The 19609-nt window shown below is 46.6% G+C and overlaps 1 protein-coding gene across 1 annotated transcript in view; it reads right to left on the bottom strand.

Annotated features, from left to right (window-relative positions):
- GALNT10 (polypeptide N-acetylgalactosaminyltransferase 10) overlaps positions 1–19609 on the bottom strand; it is a 165378-nt gene that overhangs the window by 23345 nt on the left and 122424 nt on the right. The window contains exons 5-6 of the mRNA XM_090288469.1: positions 5924–6109; positions 2579–2762 (exon numbers count right to left, since the gene is read on the bottom strand). Coding sequence (XP_090144595.1) covers positions 2579–2762; positions 5924–6109 — 370 coding nt within the window. The remainder of the gene's footprint in view (positions 1–2578; positions 2763–5923; positions 6110–19609) is intronic.

Below are 19609 nucleotides of genomic sequence, written 5' to 3'. Positions count from 1 at the left end.
CCCTTTTCAGATGGAGGAATTTGAAATTCAGAAATGCTACACACTCTGCTCAAGGGCACGTAGTTAGTAAGTGGGTGAGCTGCAATTCAAACTGGGGTGTGCCACCAAAGGCAGAGTTTTTCAGACATCGTTACACCACGCTGTGCCTACAGATTGCCCATTTGCCGGAGGGGGCGGGGGAGGGGGATGGGGGGTGAGGTGTGCAGAAAATGATCTGGATTTCTCTTGTGGCCTCTCCTCTTGGCTTTGTTCAAGTGCAATACAGAAGAGAGACTTCTGGAAGGAATCAGAGGATGCAAAGGAGGGAGAGACCCCCCATGAAGCATCTAGGCCAGTGGCTCTCAATCTTGGTCACATATCAGTTGATCACCTGGGAGCTTCAAAAAACAATGACGTCCAGATCTCACCACCAGACTCTGGGGTAGCTGGTCTAGGGGGTGACCTGGGTGGGTTTTTTGTTTTGTTTTTTAATAAACTCCCCACATGATGCCAATGGGCTCCCAGGGTTGAGTTCTGCCACTCTGGGGCCAGGCCAGCCTCTGCAATATCCAGATGAGGAGACCAAGGCCCCGGAGGAAACTGGCTGGGCCTCTGCTGCTACCAGCCGCCTGACCTAAATGTGCCCTTTCTTCATCCTGCAACGAGGAGGATGCGGGCCAAGACCCACTCTTATGTACCTTTCAGATCTTAGGGCCTATGAATCAGCTCATGGCAAAGGGTCAGTCCATAATGGGGGTTGTGTTTACCTCGGAAACTCCATTCTCTGGGCAGCCCATTTCGATCTCAGCCTCTGCTATGTGTCACCTTGTGCAGATGTTGTTTCCTCTCTGAACTGGCTAGGAAGGGCTCTAACAGTACTGTCTGACCACATCAGGGATACAGGAGGTCAGGAGAAGAACAAATGTCAGAGCTGCCGAAGAGGCATGGGGGCTCCACTCATGCCCTCCACTCTCGGCTCATGTTGCTCCAGCACCCCGGCCACCTTCCGTTTCTTCAGGGAAGCCCACACCTGAGCCTACCCCGGGGCCTACCGCATTAGGGGCCCTCTTCAGGAACCTTGGGTATGCACTGTGCCCATGAAGATGGCTGAGCTGCCCACAGCCCCCTTTCTCAGGTGGGGAGGGGGAGGGGCATAGTGAAGCTGGGGTAGACACAATAATGTTCCCCGCAAGAAGTCAGTGTCCTAATTCCTGGACCTGTGAATATGTTACCTTACACAGCAAAGGGACTTTCCAAATGTGATTAAGGATCTTGAGATGGGCAGGTGACCCTGGTGGGCCGAATGTAACCACAAGGGTCCTCATAAGTGAAAGCAGGAGGCAGAGTCAGAGAAGATGTGATGATGGGAGCAGAAGATAAGGAAGGGGGGGATGAAGGAGGGACGGGGAAGTGGGGGAGAGAACATAGGGGTAGGGAAGGAGAGATACGGGGTGAGGGGGAAGGGAACAGTGGGGGAGGAGGGGGAAGACTGGGAGACTAGAAGCTGGTACGCTGCTTGCTGGCTTTGAAGATGAAGGAAGGGGCTATGACCCAAAGAATGGGAGCAGCCTCCAAAAGCTGGAAAAAGCAAGGAAACAGGCTCTCTTTTGGAGCATCCAGAGGGAATGTAGCCCTGCTGACACTGTGGTTTTGGGCCAGTAAGAATCATTTCAGACTTCTGGCCTCTAGGACCTTAACAGAATAAATTTGTGGGGTTTTTTTTTCTTTTTTGGAAGCCAAGAAGTTTGTGGTAATTTATTACTGCAGCAGTTAGGAAATGAATCCAGCAAGAGAGCCTGGATTTTGGCTTTGTACCCAAAGATTTTCCCCATGCCTCTGGCAGGACAGACAGTGTGGCTCACGTGGCAGCTGTAGGATGGTGGGACCACAGTGCAAGGAAAGACCCTTTCCAGAGCTTCAAGTACCAGAGAGGCACTGGGCTCTGTTTCTGGCTCAGCCACTCACTCACTGTGCACCTTGGGACGGCGTCAGACTCCTCCTCTGTAAGAGGTCGGAGTCCATGGCCTATAGGTTCCTTCCAGCTTCCACATTCTAGATGCTAGGAGTCCAGTCCACATCCCCCAAACTCCCACCATGAGATAAGCTGTTGTTTCCCTAACGTTGCCACAAGGGTGTAACAAAATGATGGGAGAGCTGGCTCCTGGGGCAAATAGACCTGCACGTGTATCCAGCCTTTGCCACTTCATCATCGTGTGACCTAGGCAAGTTGCTAAACCTCTTGGAATCTTCATGTCCACATTGGAAAACATGGATAATAATTTAAATAACAATCGAGAGGGTTAAAGACGATCAGGCTGTAATGTGCTCAGCACATGGTACCTGGCACTTAGAAAGTGTTCAATAAGTGGTGGTGGTAGTGATGATGATGATGATGATGATGATGATGATGGTTACAACTGGGTGCCAGGCTCGAGGGAGGGAGCATGAATAGCTTTGCCCTGCTGTGCCTCTGGCTAGGGACATTTGCCCTGGCCCCTCTGCACTGGACTTTTCAGGGAGGTGGTGATCATGAGATGTCTGTGTTGAGGAGGGGTCATAGGGTCAGCCACTAGGACCAGCCTGGGTCACTCGTACTTACTCAAATGGGTCGCTGGGGTCAGCCTTCTGCAGCTCTGGAGGGATGGGGATCCGCTTATAGTACATTTCCCAGTCAAAGGCGCCCCGCATGGCATCCCCAGCCTGCGTCTCATACCGGAAGTCATCATGGTCAATCACATCAATCATGGGGCACACAATGGTCTTGCGGTTCCGAGCGATGCGGTCTGAAGAAGCCCAGAGAGACCCATTAAGGAGGCAGGATCAGGGAGCAGCAAAGTGCACAACCTGTTCTGCAACTTATTTGCATTTTTAACATGTTCCCTGGGTGATTTCTCTGAACACTTGGGCTTGAGAATCCTGGAGAGGAAAGGAGGCAAAATGGACCAGGGCTCCTATCCCAGCCCTGACGCCTAAGACAGGGCCCCTGGGCCAGCTGCATAACCAATGTCTCCCAGGCCCCGCGTCCTCCTCTGGGGTTGTCAGTGAGCTGTCAGGGCAGACGATCTGCAATGAGGAACAAGTGGGCTGTGCTGGGTGCCTGGCAGCTCTGGGCCAGGAGCCAAGTTCAAGACTTAGAATGGGGAGCCTGGTAGGGACAGAGTCAGTTGGCAGCTGCCACTGTTTACCATCCCCCCCAACCCCACTGAATCAGAGTCTCTGAAGGTGGAGAAGGATCAGCTTTGTGGAAGGCTCCCTGGGGATTCTTAATGAAGAGGAAGAACCTTCTCTAGGGAAAGAGCTGGACAAGGGCCTCCCTTCCTAATCATTCATGCCCATTCAGAGGATTTCGCTTCCAGGGAGGGTTTGGGCTGAGGACAGTGCTCTGCTGGAGGCTGGCTGGTTGTGAGAGGTCTGAGGCCACAGGTTGCATCAGAGAGGCAGCATTCAGTGCTGTGCTCACCTGGGGACACAATGTCCAGGTTCGAATCCTGGAGTTATCACCTACTAGTAGTATAGCCTTGGAAAAGGTTAGCTGATGCTTCTGAGTCTCGGTTTCCTGGCTGACCAAATGCAGGAAGACAGCACCTGCTGTATCTCATGGGGTTTCTGAAGATAGAATGGGACAACGGAGCCAAGATGCTTAGCACGTGATCAGCATGCCTGACCAGGACTGCTGAAAGCAGCTCAGAAGCAGGCACTGGAAGGCTGAGCATCTCCCTCATTCTCTCTGCCCCTTAGTTTTCTCATTTGCAGTATGTGGATAATAATGTCTGGCCTGCCTATTCTACCATGTAACCATCAAATTCAAATGGGGATGTGGCCTAAAAAGCTAGGAGACTAGCAGAACAATGATGATGATGATGATGGTGATGATGATGATGATGATGATGATGATGGATGAAATGATAACCAACAGTGGTTTTCCCTTGGTGGTGCTGAATCCTTCTCACTCAGAAATGGTTGCTCCCCAAAGAAGGCAGAATGAGCTGTGTACAGAGGTGTTAATGGTTTCAGAGACAAATGTCATAATGTACTCTGTCTGCTGATCATATTAGCAGGGCAGACTTTAAAATCTACACCGCTGCTTCATGTTTCTATTACAAAAAGAAGAAGAAGAAGAAAAAGAGGGGGATTGCTTCTTCCAAGTATGTCTGTAGATTATGAAAATTACCCTCATCTATTTCCATAGAAACAGAGTTAAGGGTTATTTAGACGACCAGCTCAGCTTCCTGCCCCACCATTCCATTCTCTTTATGAGTCACTGGAAGACCCAACAAATGGGTTGGTCCTTCAGGACTATAAATCAGGCTATTTATGGTAAGGCTTTTGTTCTTTTTTGTTCTCTTTCAGTAATGAGAGGCAGATGTAGAACTCTTGGTTTCATTACATAGTTTATCAGAAAATCTGGGTTATATCCTTTTCCTAACCCAGTGGGATCCTGGACGGTTGGGGTCAGAAGCACATAGTCTAACACTAAAGGTCCACACTGGTTTGTGTTAGAACACAACTTGCTGGGTTATCCCACTTAACTGTGCGGATTTTAATTTCTGTCCTTTCCTTTGAATGGTGGCCTAACCAGTGCTCCTGCACCGGCAGCACTGGCATCACCTGGAAGCTGATTAGAAATGCAGCTGCTCAGGTCCCACCTTGTACCTCTGGAATCAGAAACCCTGGGATGGGCCTGACACTCTGTATTTTACCAAGTCTTCCAGGTGGTTCTGATGCATGCTCAAGTCCACCCTAAACGTCAGTCCTCTTTGCTCCCCCAGCTTTCTGTTATGGAGAGCATCCCACTTCTGAGGGGTTCACTTATCTCTCTGAATTAATAACTCTTCTCCAATCTGCCTCCATTGGCGTCCCTCGCCTGACTCCCAGTCTCAATGGGACACTTCCTCTTCAATGTTAAACTGTCTGCACTAGCTCACTGCCTTTATCAAAGATGAATTCTTCTGGATTCAGGCCTGGTTCTCCCATCAGCAGCGAGACACCGGCATCCAATCCTCGTGTCTCCCTTCCGTCCTCAGGGCTAAGGTGGACGACTCCTGGACCATGCTGCCCTCCGTCTATAGCCCTGCTCTGATAGCTGTCAGAAACTCTCCGAAGAGGAAATAAATTTAGGGAGGCAAAGTGGAATCATGAAAGACAGACTTTGGAGCCAGACAGATGGTGACTATGACACTTAGTGGCCCAAGGGAATAAATGAGTAACTCAATATCTCTGAACTTCAGTTTCTTCTATTATAAAAAAGGGGCACTTTTTGACTGGGCATAGTTTTGTAAGAATTAAGAGATAACGCTTGCAACCTTCCTGGCTCACGGGGGCAGTGCAGTGAACGGTGACTGTTCTAAGCTGATATGATGATGTCCCCTACGTAGTTTGGTTCTTAACGGTACACAGGCTTGGCTTTCTGGGGGAGGGATCATGTCACTAGAAACTAATATGATAAAGATTCTGGGAAAGTTACTTGCCCTCTCTCTGAGTCTCAGCTTCCTTCTCTGTAAAACGAAGAGACAGGACTAAATGGTTTTTGGTTTTAAGATAAGCATTCTTTAAATATAGGTATATATTATTTATTTATTTTTAGAGAGAGGGAAAGGGAGGGAGAGAAACATTGATGTGTGAGAGAAATATCGATTGGTTCTGCCTTTTGCACAGCCTCAACTGGGGACCTGGCCCACAACCCAGGCATGTGCCCTGACTGGGAATCGAACCAGTGACCTTCCAGTTCGCAGGCCCACTGGGCCACACCAGCCAGGGCCTGAATGGGCTTTTAAGGTCTCTTTGAGCACTCTGAACTTCTGCACCCTTTGTGGCACCTGGCATTGTGTTGGGTGTATCTCAAGCAGGTAAGGGAACCCTTGTGGGTGACTCCCTGCAGAAGGCTGGGGCCAGTGGTGGCAGCCCCATTCTAGGTCACCTGCCTTGTCTTGGGAGGGTCCCTTACCGAGCAAGGGAGGGAGCCAATTGACATTAGCTTCACAGTGTGAGTCCAAGAATGTGATGACATCCCCAATTGCTGCTGTGGCCCCTAGCATCCGGGTCCTTATCAGCCCTTCCCGTTTCTTGGTTCGGAGAATCCTCACGCTGGGAAAATGGGCCATGTAGTCTTCAAGTGGCTTCTTCAGGTGCTCTGTGAGGGAGACAGAGAGGACAGATGAACAATGGGTAAGAAGAGCTTGTTAGTAATCATTCTTGTGATCTCCCCCTTACATGTGTACTGCACTTTCCAGTTTAGACACAGCTTTTGATACACAGCCTCATTGCACCTTTCAGATAGGGCCAGAACAACTAAAAGAATCTTTTGATTATTTATACATGAATGTTTATAGCAGCACTATTCACAATAGCCAGATGGTGGAAATAATCCAAGTTTCCAATGTCTCATGAATGTATAAACAAATATAGAATATATCTATACAGTGGACTATTACTCAGGCATAAAAAGGATTAAAGAACTAATTCATGCTACACCATGGATAAATCTCAAAAACATTATACTAAGTAAAAAAAGCCAAACACAAAAGTCCACACATTGTACGATTCCATTTGTATGAAATCCAAGAATAGGTAATCTATAGTGACAGAAAGCAGATTAGTGATTACCAGGGGCTGGGGTCAGAAGAATGGGGAGTGACTACTTAATTATGGGTTTTCCTTTTGGGATGATAAAAATACTTTGAAACTAGGCAGAGGTGATGGTTGCACAACACTGCAAACATTCTAAATGCCAATTAATTGTATACTTGAACATGGCTAATGTTATGTGAATTTTACCTCAATTACAAATGGATAAAGGATATAAATAGTTACTTCTCCAAAGAAGATATCCCGTCGTCGGCAGCTGTCCGTCTCGAGAGACGATGGTGTAGCTTCTTAAGAGTCTATCTGCACGCCGAGAATGGCTGTGCAGTCCAACTTGGGAGTGACACAGTATTCGAATTCTGTCTCCTCCCGTGTTGAATCGACATCTTGTGATGACGCTGGAGTGTCCTCTCCAGTGAAGCTGAAGCTACAGAGCCTGGGCAGGGTGATATGGAGGGTCTGCTGTTGCCCATGCAGCAGACCCCCCCTCTCTTCGCAGCTGAAGGATCCAAGGGAAAGACGGAGTCAATACAGCTTGGCTTCAGGTGCGCCGCAGGAGTTGCCGGTGTTGACTACAACGTCAAACCGCCTTAGGGACTCCGGCTCCGGATTTTCTGTCGGGGTTTACTCCCTTAGCCTTTCCCCTGAAGAGGTATGCCGCAAGGCAGCGGAGGTTTTTTGGAGTCAGAGTTTTCCTTCTCTGATGTGCCCTGACTGGAAGATCGAACCAGAGACACTTAGCTCGCAGGCCGACGCTCAATCCACTGAGCCAAACCAGCCAGGCAAAGAAGATATACAAATGGCCAATAAGTATGTGAAAAATGCTTACCATAATTACTCATTGAAGAAATGTAAATCAAAACCATAATGGGATATTGTACTACTTTATATCCACTAGGATTTATATAATCAGAAAATCAGATAATAACAAGTGTTGACAAGGATGTGGAGAAATAAGAATCTTCATACACTGCTGGTGGGAATGTAAAATGGTGCAGTCACTTTAGAAAAAGAGTCTAGCAGTTTTATAAACAGTTAAATACATTTATAACCCAGCAAATTCCACTCCTAGCTATATACCCAAGAGATATGAAAACATATGTCCACACAAAAACTTGTACACTCGTGTTCATAGCAGCAAGATTCATAATAGCAAAAAACTGAAAATCATCCAAATGTCAATTGAATGATGAATGGATAATCAAAATGTACAACAGCATGTCCATACAATGGGCTGCTGCTGTGCAATAAAAAAGGAAGAAGCTATTGCAATAACGGGGACAAGCCTTGAAAATACTCTGCTAGGCTAAAGAAGTCAGACACGTAAGACTAGATATTATATGATTCTATTCATGTGAAATTTCTAGAGAGGTAAAACCACAGAGACAGAAAGGAAATTGGTGGTTGCCTGAAGTTGGGTTGAGAATGATGTCAAACAGGCACAAGAGAACTTTTTGGAGTGAAGGAAATATTCTAAAACTGGATTATGGTGATGGTTTCACAATTGCATAAATTCACTGAAAAACACATTGAACTACAGGCTTAAAATGGGTGATTTTTATGGTATATAAATTGTACCTCTATGAGGCTGTTAAATTCTAAAGAAAAAAAATTAATTGTATTTGTATATACTGACAAAACTCAATTGGAAAGTACAACAAAAATAGCATTTGTAATAGTCTCATATATAAAGACCCAAATAAATGGAGAGATAAATAATATTTATAGATTAAAAGACTCCATATAAGAGCCAGTTCTCAGCCCAGAAATAAACCCACACCTTTATGATCAATTAGTATTTGACAAAGGAAGCAAGAACATACAAGGGGGTAAATATAGTCTATTCAATAAATGGTGTTGGGAAAATTGGATAGATACATGCAAAAAAAAAAGAAAAAAAAATGTGAAACTAGACTATCTTACCCCATACACAAGAATAAACTCAAAATGGATAAAAGACTTAAATGTTAGATTGAAACCATAAAAATCCTAGAAAAAAAACAAAAAACCAGGCAGTAAAATCTTGAACATTTCTCATAGCAATATTTTTTTTCTGATATATTGCCTCAGGCAAGGGAAACAAAAGAAAAAATAAACAAATGGGACTATTTCAGACTAAAATGTTTTTGCACAGCAAAGGAAACCATCAATAAAATGAAGAAGAGACAACCCATCAAATGGGACAGCATATTTGCTAATGATACATCTGATAAGGGGTTAATATCCAAAATTTATAAAGAACCCATACAACTCAGCACCAAAAAACAAACAATCCAATTAAAAAATGGGCAAAGGACCATTTCTGCAAAGAGGACATACAGATGCCAGACATATGAAAAGACACTCAACTTCACCAATTATCAAAGAAATGCAAATTAAAACCACAATGAGATATCACTTCACAATTGTCAGAATGGCCATCATTAATAAATCAACAAACGAGTGCTGGCAAGGATGTGGAGAAAAAGAAACCCTCGTGCACTGTTAGTGGCAATACAGATCAGGGCAGCCACTGAGGAAAGCAGTAGAGAGTTGACTCAAAAAACAAAAAATGGAACTACTATATGATCTGGCAATTCCCTTATACTGGGAATATATCCAAGGGAACCCAAAACACTACTTTGAAAGAATATATGCACCGGTATGCTCATTGCCACATAATTTACAATCGCCAAAATTTGGAAGCAGCCCAAGTGCCCATCAGTAGATGAGTGGATAAAAAAGCTGTGGTACATTTACACAATGGAATACTATGTGGCCATTACAAAGAAGAAACCTTACCTTTTGCCACAGCATGGATGGACCTGGGGAGTATTAAGCTAAGCGAAATAAGCCCGTCAGAGAAAGTTGTATGATTGCTTCTTACAAAGCAATAAAGGAAAAAAATTATGATATATTTAACCACATGGATGAATTTCAAATTATACTGAATCAGAGAAGCCAGCCACAAATAGAACTTAGTGCATGATTCATTTCAAGTGCATCAACAGCACTTGATCTACAAAGTCTGAAGTAAGAACAGTGTTTGCCCTTGGGGTGTGGGGACTGACCAGAAGGGACCAAAAGGGACCCCTTCCTGGGGTAAGGCAGATCCATATCTTGATTGGGGATGCTGGTTTCCTAGCTGTATACACTTGTTAAACCTCATGGAACTGTATACTTAAGATATCTGTATATTTTGTCACTGTTTGTAACTTTTAGCTCAATTTAAAAAATACTGGTCAAAACAGACATTCTCTTAATTAGGGAAGCCGGAGTGGAGTGGAGTGTCACTGACTGGGGACCAGGAGAATTGGCTGTGCTCCCCTACCTGGCCCAGTGAGCCCATCACTTACTTCCTCTGGGTCTCAGTGCTGTCTCTGAAATCAGAGTTCACACCAGAAGGTCTTCAATGGCCCTGGGCCCAGGCCTTGCAGAAGCCCAGGTAGCACATGACCAGAGCTGGTTGGCTTTCTGCTCTTGCAGGCCTCTGGGGCGGTCACCTTCCCTAACCAACGCCCAGATTCCCCTCCAAAGTCACTCCATCAGGGGTTAGACAGGAAAGGCCCTCCTAAATCAGGGGGTGTGTCCAAATCACCTGGTGAGCTGGCTATAAATAAAGCTGGGGGTGGGGTGGGGTGGGGGGAGGAGGGCATCAGCCCAGGTGATGACAGTGATTTGGTAGACTGAGGGTAGCACCCAGCAGATTCAGTTTTGCTTGACCACAATTGGGGTTGTGATGCCCAGCCAAGCCTGGAGCCCAGTGGGGTAGTTCAATCTCTTCATTTTATAGACCAAAGCTGAAGTCTGGAGAAGGGAAAGGCCTGCCTCTGGCACAGCTAAAGGTAGAGCCGTGTTTCACACCAGGATCCCCTGGCTGCTTGGTCCAGGAACCTACTGAACCTTTTATTTTTCTAACCCTGTAAAGAAATGAGTCACTATCACCGGTAAGAAAGGTTATGATTGGCAAAGCAGCTTCACATATTTTACCTCCCTTGGTTCGTGAAATCATACTCTGCATTTGACAAATGAGAAAACTGATGATCATCAGCCGTAAAAAAGAAGGAAACGTACCCTTTGCAACTGCATGGATGGACCTGGAGACCATTTATGCTCAGTGAAATACGCCAGTGAGAGAAAGACAAGTACCATGTGATTTCACTCATATGTGGAATCTACTGAACAAAATAAACTAACAAACAATGTAGAAATAGACTCATAGAAGACCGATAGCTGTCAGAGGGGAGGGGGTTGGGGAGCTGGGTAAAAAAGGCAGAAGGATTAAGTGGAAAAAAAAAAAAACCCTCATAGACACAGACAACAGAATATTGATTATCAGAGGGAAGAGGGTGGGAGGGGTAGGAGAGGGTAAAGGGGGAAAAAGTGGTGATGGAAGGAGACTTGACCTGGGGTGGTAAACATGCAATGTAACATACAGATGATGTGTTCTATTGATAGAATTGTACAACTGGAATTTATATAATTTTATTAACAATGTCTTGCCAATAAATTCAATTTAAAAAGTATTATTTTTTTAAGATCAAGGGGAGTTTTATCTCAGTGTTCTGCAACAAACCAACTCACCATGGGCATTAGGTAAATTCTAAGTAATAATTAACTTTTAATAATTCTTCAACAATTATTTTTTATGTTTACAAAGGAATGTCTGTGTTACTGTTAAACACCTGGAAAACAAATCATAAAGACTAAAAAGAACTGATAATTATACACACACACACACAAAAGAAAAAAACCTGATGCCCAGAGAAACTAAGAAACTTGCCTGAGGTCACAGAGCCAGCAAGTGGCCGCGTTCCCTGTATGGAGAGACATGTTTTCCCAGCTCTGACAATCACGCACTACTGTATCATTTTTGCATCTTTTACCTACCCTGCTACATTTCACTTAGATTGTAAAAAATCAACTCACTTTTTAAAATTAAAAATGTTTACTTCAATTTATTTTGAAAGGAAATGTTAAACACCATAAATGGGAGATCAATACCACTTGTGATCGAGAGCTAATAAAAAAATCCAAACACATGCCTGGGAATGTAAGGTCTGCTCTCTGTCAAGGAGGGAGATAAGGGCAACCAAACGCAACTCTCCATCTGAGGGAATCAGAAGCAGCCGACGAGAACCGAAAAGGGAAAGCTTTCTCTCCACGTGACCTCATGTTACTTAACGCAGAGTCTCTGAGCCACCTGACATCATCTCAGGTGCCCCTTCGACGCCTGGGGGAACGCTGCCCCAGCCACTTGACAGAAGTCTCCAGAAGGGTGTTCCCCATGGTGTTGCCTAGCACCTTGTAGGTGGGAGCAATTAAAAGATAAACAGAGAAAAGATGATCTGCGCATACACAACCCGAGGCTGGAAAGCTGGAAATAACCTCAGGTCGCCTTCTTGCTTTGCTCGCAAAGATTAATATGGCTTCTCCCGCCCTTTCCCACTTATCCTTGGAACAGTGACTCTGTAGAAAACAGAAATCAATTTTCCCTAATTGAGGGACTAAATCTTCCCCAAAGAGACTTTTTTGGGCATCGAGACAAGATAGTAAGAGGCATGATCACACTCCAGATACGCTGTTGTTCGGGCAGAGATGCTATCTTAAAAAAGAAGAGAAAAAAAATCCATAGTCATCGTGACCAGTGCTTCTTCTTGGCCAGGTTCAACTGGTAGGTCATTAACTCGGGGATGAGATAATCTCCTCCACTGCACACCACTGCTCCCATCCAAATTAGAAACATCACCCGGTCCAGCTCTAATCATTGAGGGTCCCGCTCGGGCAGAGCCCCACCGCTAAATCACACCGAACCCAGATGGCTGCATCATTACCGATCAAGCAATTAAGGCCCTTTGACAGCTTGCGGAAAAGTCGGAGCCATTATTTAGGGGCAATTATGCTCCTCCTGTCCTTATTAGAAAGTGCATTTACACAAAATCAGGACTGTTGCCTTATTTTGCCACTTGGATGAGGACACTCCATAGTCATAGAATTTTAAAGCTGAAAGGGGCTTTAGGAGAAGATGATGACGGTTTTGATAATGACAACTGTGTTCACACACAGAGCTCCCTGCTTTATATATTGATACATAATTTCTGACACCTGTAAATGGGGTATTATGGTCCCATTTTATAGAAGGAGATGCCACGAGGCTTAGAGCAGGTGCTGCAACCTGCCCAAGAAACTTAGCTTATAGATGATGCGGCCAAAGTTCCCGACTGCAAACCAGCAGGCTCTTCCTAATGCACCAAAGCCCATCTCTGGCCCACTTCAGTTAGCTCTTTCATTCTACCGGGAGGGGAGCGGGGAGGGCCAGGAAAATTAAATGTCTTGCCAAGAGTCACACAGTGATTCTGTGACACAGTGTTATTTGCCCCCCCATCTACATAAACACTAGGGCAGGGATAAAAACAGCCTTCATCAAAGTGCCTGTGGTCATGGCTTTCTATCCATTATAAAGCTGTGTTAAGAAAGATTCGGAGGCTATGTGCTGGCTCAGCATGAAGGCACCAGGGCTGAGAACACATGTCTGCCCTGAAGCAGCAGGGAGGCAGCTGCCCTAATGTCAAATACGCTTTATTCCTATTCCAACGGCTGCTCGGGTTGTAAAAGCAATCGAGTTGCTGTTGCCCTTATTACCCCTCTAATGTAATGATGAGCCAGAGCCGTCCAACAAGGGGGAGTCTGATTCTGAAGGTGCGCCCCCATCATTGTCAGGCTTTAAGCAGATGTTGGAAGAGCACTCATCAGACAGCTCGTGGGTGGGTGCCCCGCCCAGCCCCCCTCCGCGTTGGTTCCCCACCTGCCTGACTTCCTCCGCCAGCAGCTGCCTCCGCCTGAGGCTCTCTGCGCCCCCGTGGTGGACCTCAACCAAGTACTGAGGTGCAGGGGGATAATCACCCCAGTGCCCTTGCCCCACCGGGGCGCTAACCCGGGCACAGGCGCGGGGCTGGCCCCCAGAGCTCCCGGTGGGGTCGCGTGCAGTTGCTGCATGGTGCCTGTGCTGGCTGCCCCCCTTCCTGTTCTCGCTTCCACACTCTTGCTGGTGTTTCCCCAAACCTCCTCCCCAAAGCACTACTTGCACTCCAACCCTGTTTCAGGATCTGCTTTAGGAACCCCACACTAAGACAAATTCCAGGTGGTAGGGATGACTTAGAGGATCTGCAGGACTGACTCTGATTTCAGGACCTCAGCTCGGCAGCAGTGTTCTTTGGGGCCCAGTTTCCACAAACCATGCTTAAGGCACGCGGAGTACTCACCCATACCAGGCACTAACCCAAGGACGTCACCCGCGCCTGCTCATCGAATCCTCACAAACACTCCATGAGGCAGGTCATGATTAGTGTCCCTGTTTTACTAATGAGGAAACAGGGGCACAGAGAGGTTCAGGGACTTTCCACAGGTCCACACAGTCAGTATGTGGCAGGTCTTGGATTTAAACCCAGTCAGTCTGGCTCCTGAGTTTGTAATCTTCTTTGCTTAATGTTTCAAAAATTAAGAATCGTTTCAAACATATTTAAAAAGCAGGAGAGAACAATGGCAGCCCTAGTGCATGAAGAAAGAAGGGGGAAGTTCTCACACATTGGCACTGTAACAGCCACACAGCAAGAGCATGGCCCTGGTCCAGGTCCCCACTGTCCCTGTCTGGACTATGGTAGTCTGGCCAACTGCAGCAGCTAGGACGGCTGTCCCTACTTCCACTCTGTCCCTCTCTGGCCTAGTATGCACATAGCAGTTCAGGGGGTCTCTTAAAAGAGCAGTAAATTTCATCTTGTCACCTTTCCACTCTCTGGCTTAAAATCCTTCTGTGGCTTCCCAAGGCTCTTGGAAGAAGGTCCAAAATTCTTACCAGGAATAATAAGGCTGTGATTGGTTGGTCCCACCCCCTCTCCAGCCTCAAGTTTCCCCTCCCTTTCTTATTATCACCCCCTTCCTTGGCCATCTTCTTTTAGGTGTCCAAATGCCCACGACGTCTCCTTCTGTCTGTCACTGCTGGTCCTTCTGCCTGGATTTCCGAGATTCCAAGCCCCTCCATACGCTCCCCCTAGTTAACGACTTGCTCATCCCTCAGATCTCGGCTCAAGCTTCAGCTCCTCACTAAAGCCCTTCTTGACCTCCCAGACCACAGCAGGTGTCTAGAGCAGATTGTCACAGAGCCCTGGGACTTGTTCTTTACATCACTCAGCTCAAGTCATCCTTCTGTATTTGTGGCGTACTTCCTCTGTCTCCCTCCAACTCTAAGCTCCAGGACACACTTCACTCACTAGTGTATCCCTTGTGCCCAGCGCAGAGCCAGAGGCACCTGCAGGAACCTGCTGAATCCACACACTTTCTTCCCCCGTCGTGTCATTTGATCTGACTTCCTTATGAGGGAAGCAGGTCACGGTTCATCACCCTCATTTCAAGGTGCAGTATGTCAAGTTCAGAAGATGTTGTTCTGGTCCAAGGCTACACAGCCGGTAAGTGAAGTGGTGAAGACAGGGCTCGAATTCAGTTTGGTTTGTTCAGAGATCTTTGCTCCACTGCTGTGTGTAATCAGATTAATTTCCAAGTAAAACACCAGAGTTTCAATCTTGCTGCCATCGAGCCTGGCAGAGACACCTGCTCAGGAGCACCAGAAATACAGGACCCCAAGCACGTGGGGGAGCGCCCCGTGGACAAGGCAGTGAGGGAGGAGGAGGAGGAAGTCACAAACCAGACAAACTGGCATGGTCCCAGTGCCACTGTTAGTTCAATGGCCTCCAGGGCATTGTTAATAATGCAGAGGCCGAGGTGGGAGAGGCTGCCCTCAGCACGCTCGGGTCAGCTTCTGGTTGCTGGAGGTGTCCTGCATCTTGTTATGCCTCAGCTCTGCTGGGCTTCGGGCTATTAAAGTGTCATAGCTCATCTGTTTGCAGACTGATTTATTTACTTGCAAGTCTCAGGCAGTGTATTCTAAAGCACCGCCACTCCGTTTGCAAGAGGGAAGGCACACAGCAGTCACAAGTGTCACCCTGTGTCCTGCTTTGTTGCTCAGGTGTTTCTAGCCAAAAGAAAATTGTGAAGATGCGGTGGACCCTCACCTTCATTATCAGTGTCATTGTCAGGATTTCTGTCGTGTGTTTGCTGTGTGCCTAGGCCCTGTGCTAAACGCTGTCATTTATCCACGTTGTCTCATTTCACCACCATGAGAAAAGTTCTCTGCTAATCTATGTTCAGACAGCTAGCAGGCGAAAGCCAGGAGTCACAGAAGTTTTTGATCCCCACACTGACATTATTAACTATGAAAGTACACCTGGTCTCTTCATTCTGCCTGGTGGGTAATGAGCTTCAGTCCCATAACCTCAACCTTATCCCCCACCCCCAGAAAGTCCACGGCTTTCACTTGCTTGAAAAACTGAAAGATAGGTAAATATAAATAGCAGGAAAATTACAAAGCGAGGTCAAGAAGGAAAGCTGTCATTGTACCAGGACAGGCTTTGGCAGGTGAAATGCGTAGGCATGTAAGTGTCATTTACTGTTTGGAAAAGGAAAACAGACCAGCCCTTCGAAAGAGACACACTTTTTCTGGTCCTGAGTCCCAGGAAGGAACTTCAGAGAGTGGTGGAGCTGAAAGGGGCCTCAGAGTTCAGCTAGAAGACCTTTTTCATTCTCCTTTGACATGGATTTTCTCTATAAGACAATCTAAGGCATAACAGACACTTTTGACGTATGGTTTTGAAAAACTTGCCATTTCTTTCCCCCTTTGCATCCCCCTTCCTCCTCTCCACCCTCCTCTTCTTCTTGATAATAGCTTTTTTTTGAGATATAATTCACTTACCATACAATTCACCCATTGAAGGCGTACAATTCAATGTCAACCAGCCATTTCTTGCACAGCTAAAAGTAGCAAATCGACTATACCTTAGCGAAGGCATTTCTGCTGGGGAGAATTCAGTCCAGTTTAACCAAGAAAGCATTTGCTGTGCTCCTGCTGTGTGTCGGGAACTACGCTGGGCACAGTCCTTTCTGTTGCTCTACACAGTGGTTTTCAAAGTGTGGTCCCCAGACTAGTGAGTGACATCAGCATTATCCAGGACCTTGTTAGAAATGCCAGTTCTTAGGCCTCACCCCACACGCACTGAATCAGATGGGTGAGGCCTGATGACCTGAATTTTATCAAGCTCTCCAACCGGGTCCGATACGTGCTAACATTCGAGAAACACTGATCTGACTTAATGTAGAAGGTGAGCTCAGAAAAATAAACTGCTGCCATTGTGACCACGTTAGACTCTCTAAATGATCAGAAATAAAACCTCACATTTCCGGACAGAATAACAGAAACACTGAAGTTTTCCAAGGATTCCAAGCCTATTTGTTGGCCCCCAGCAAACCTGAGACGGGGACAGGTGCTGGCTCGGGTGCCCCCCCCCACCCCGGACTCACAGAAGTCCCCACCTGGCCTGGCCCCCTCTTTACCTCCATCCCTGATGCTCCTCTCACCTTCAAGCGAGAAAAGATCCGACAGACTAGTGCATCTCCCGATAGGCTCACAGAGAGAACTCTCAAACCTTAGCCCTAACGATCCTCGGGGAAACTGGTTTTCACACACGCCTGGGAGGCCTTCAAGTCTGACTTCTATACACTGGGGAGTAGTGGTTTTCAAGTCTTTCAACTATGACATGTAAAAAATACGTTTTACATCATGGCCTGGCACACACATATGTAACTTCAGTGTAAGGTGTGATGTGCTCAGATGGTTTTTTTCTATTCTATCCTCTTGTATTTAGTTTTTGTCAAAAAGCTGGTCATGATCCCAGAAACTGATTCCATAACCCTCTAATGGGCCTATTACAATTGGAAACACCCTGGCCTAGGGCACGGTCTGGAACGAACAGGGTTAAAAATGGCCCCACTTGAACCTGCGCTCCTCTGCCATGGGCCCTGACTTGAGCATAGCTCTCCCTCCACGACCCCCCACTGCTGTGACTGTTATTATTCGCGGGCTTCTGAGAAGGCACAGAAATCGACCCGGTCCCGTTCTGCAGCAGGACCGTGGCTATACTGTTTACCTCAACAATCATACTAGAGTTCCTGTATGTTGACTTGAGACCTCTAGAATGCCACGTGCGCGGAGAAAGCCATTAGTCCCAAATGGCCAGTTTCCTTCTGCCAAAGACTCCAGGGAGCATATTTGAGGTATCTCTCCTTTCACCCTGAGAGCTGCCAGGACAACGTGTGTATTGGGACTTTTGCATTTAAGGGTCTATTGTCCCAGCAGCTGGAAAACATCGAGGACACAGCAGATCAGAGGGAACTGAGCCAACATCTGGCTGACTCACCTTCTGATTCAGGGGTTTAACCCTATTCCACTCAATGTCCCTTTAAGTAACAGTTATTTTGTATGGTCCCCTTTTAATGTTTTCAAATAAAAATTGTAAATAATAAAACCTGCTTAACAGCCAATTTGAAAAATTCTATATAATGCCCAACTATGATATAAAGGAGAAATAATAGAATAACACGTTTCAATACGTAAATGCTTCGGATGACTACGTGAAGACGGAGAAGTAGCACATGCTTGTACCTACACATGCCATATACTGGAATCCATATTAGTGCACCTTACAGACTGGTACAGGTACGTGGGTTGGCAATTCAGGTACCATGAGCAGCGCTGCTGTTGACATACTTTCCTAAAACAGTGCGCTTCTGGGAGTTCCAAGCCCAACAAGTACAATCTCCCCTTGGTATACATGTCCTCCTTGAAAAGGCAGCACAGAGGCTTACCTCTTACCTGGGGAGGAGGGAGAATTCACCTTGGAGAGACACTGTACATGTCTGTAAGCTGTTCTGAGTGGTGGCTGGCAACGGGGGAGGTGAGAAAGGAGGTTGGGTGAAATGCTCATGGGCATGTTCTGGTAACAAAATACTTTTCTGGAGGGAACCTGAGGGAGGAGGAGAGGGGAACCAGGAAGGCTGGGTGTTGTGTGTATGGCCCAGAGGCTGGGGAAAAATAGGAATGTCTGGGGAAAGCTGACAGTGGGTTGTTATGGAGTATGTGATGTAAAACCCCTCCTTGGTGTCTTCCATTGCATGTTCAGTAGAGCGTCAAGTCCTCCCTGATACTTGTACACACGAGGATTCTTCATCCAGGTTGGAAAAAGGGGGAGAGAGACCCTGGAGAGAAGCCAGAGGCCAGGGAGGCCGCCGACTCCGGCTCACACCCACTGGACGCCGAGCACTGTCCTAGGCACGCGGCTGACTCCATGACACACACAACCTTTGCCGCCACCCTATGGGGGGCTAACCCTACTTTACACAGGCAGCAACTGAGACTCAACGGGGTTCATCGCCGCCCATGGTCACACAGCTAGTGGTGGTTTCTCTAGAATTCCAGCCCGAGTCTGTCTCTTCTCATCATCCCTCATAATCAGTGGCCTCAGATTAACATGTCACGTTTATTTCTTTGGCACTTTTCTGAGAGCGAATGAGAATTTGACCTTCAATCTAAAGACAAATTGTACACCTTCCCCAAACATTTGCTTTGAAACCACAAACCCCTCTGCTCTTTGGCATCGCATTACAAATTAGCCCTGTCCTTGGAGTGCAGGTGTTTGGCCTGCACAAGCCTCTGGTGATTTTAAGAATGAGTTACGCTCCTTCCTCAGGCAATCACGGCCACCAGCCAGCTCCCAGAAATAGAAAGCACTTCATCACACAAATTAACTCCTCTCCCTTATTTCGCAGAAGATGAGTAATCTATTAAAAAATATGCGACTATCTAAACAGGCAGTCTTATCTGCACTTTTAATTTCAACTAAATGCCTTGGTCCCTTTTCAGTGGGTGGGCCGGGCCATAAATCTGTTTAATAATCAGATGACAAATAAAAACACTCCAGAAACCAGCATTATCAAGTTAATTATAGCTGTCCTTGTTTTCTGAAAGCAACCCTCCACCCAACCCCTGAATCAGCTACAAATGGGAAGAGAAGCCCTGGTCACTTGGACTTGGTCCATTCCATTTTTTCACCTAGTTGGAGCCTATCCAGGGGAGCAGATTCATAGGCAGTTCCAGTTGTGGGCTCCTGGTAGCTGCTCTTAAATT

This window comes from Furipterus horrens, unplaced genomic scaffold, assembly GCF_987537825.1.
Source record: "Furipterus horrens unplaced genomic scaffold, mFurHor1.1.pri manual_scaffold_10, whole genome shotgun sequence".
Classification (NCBI taxonomy): Eukaryota; Metazoa; Chordata; class Mammalia; order Chiroptera; family Furipteridae; genus Furipterus; species Furipterus horrens.
Note: the sequence above shows the minus strand (reverse complement) of the source record. Positions and strands in the feature narration are given on the sequence as shown.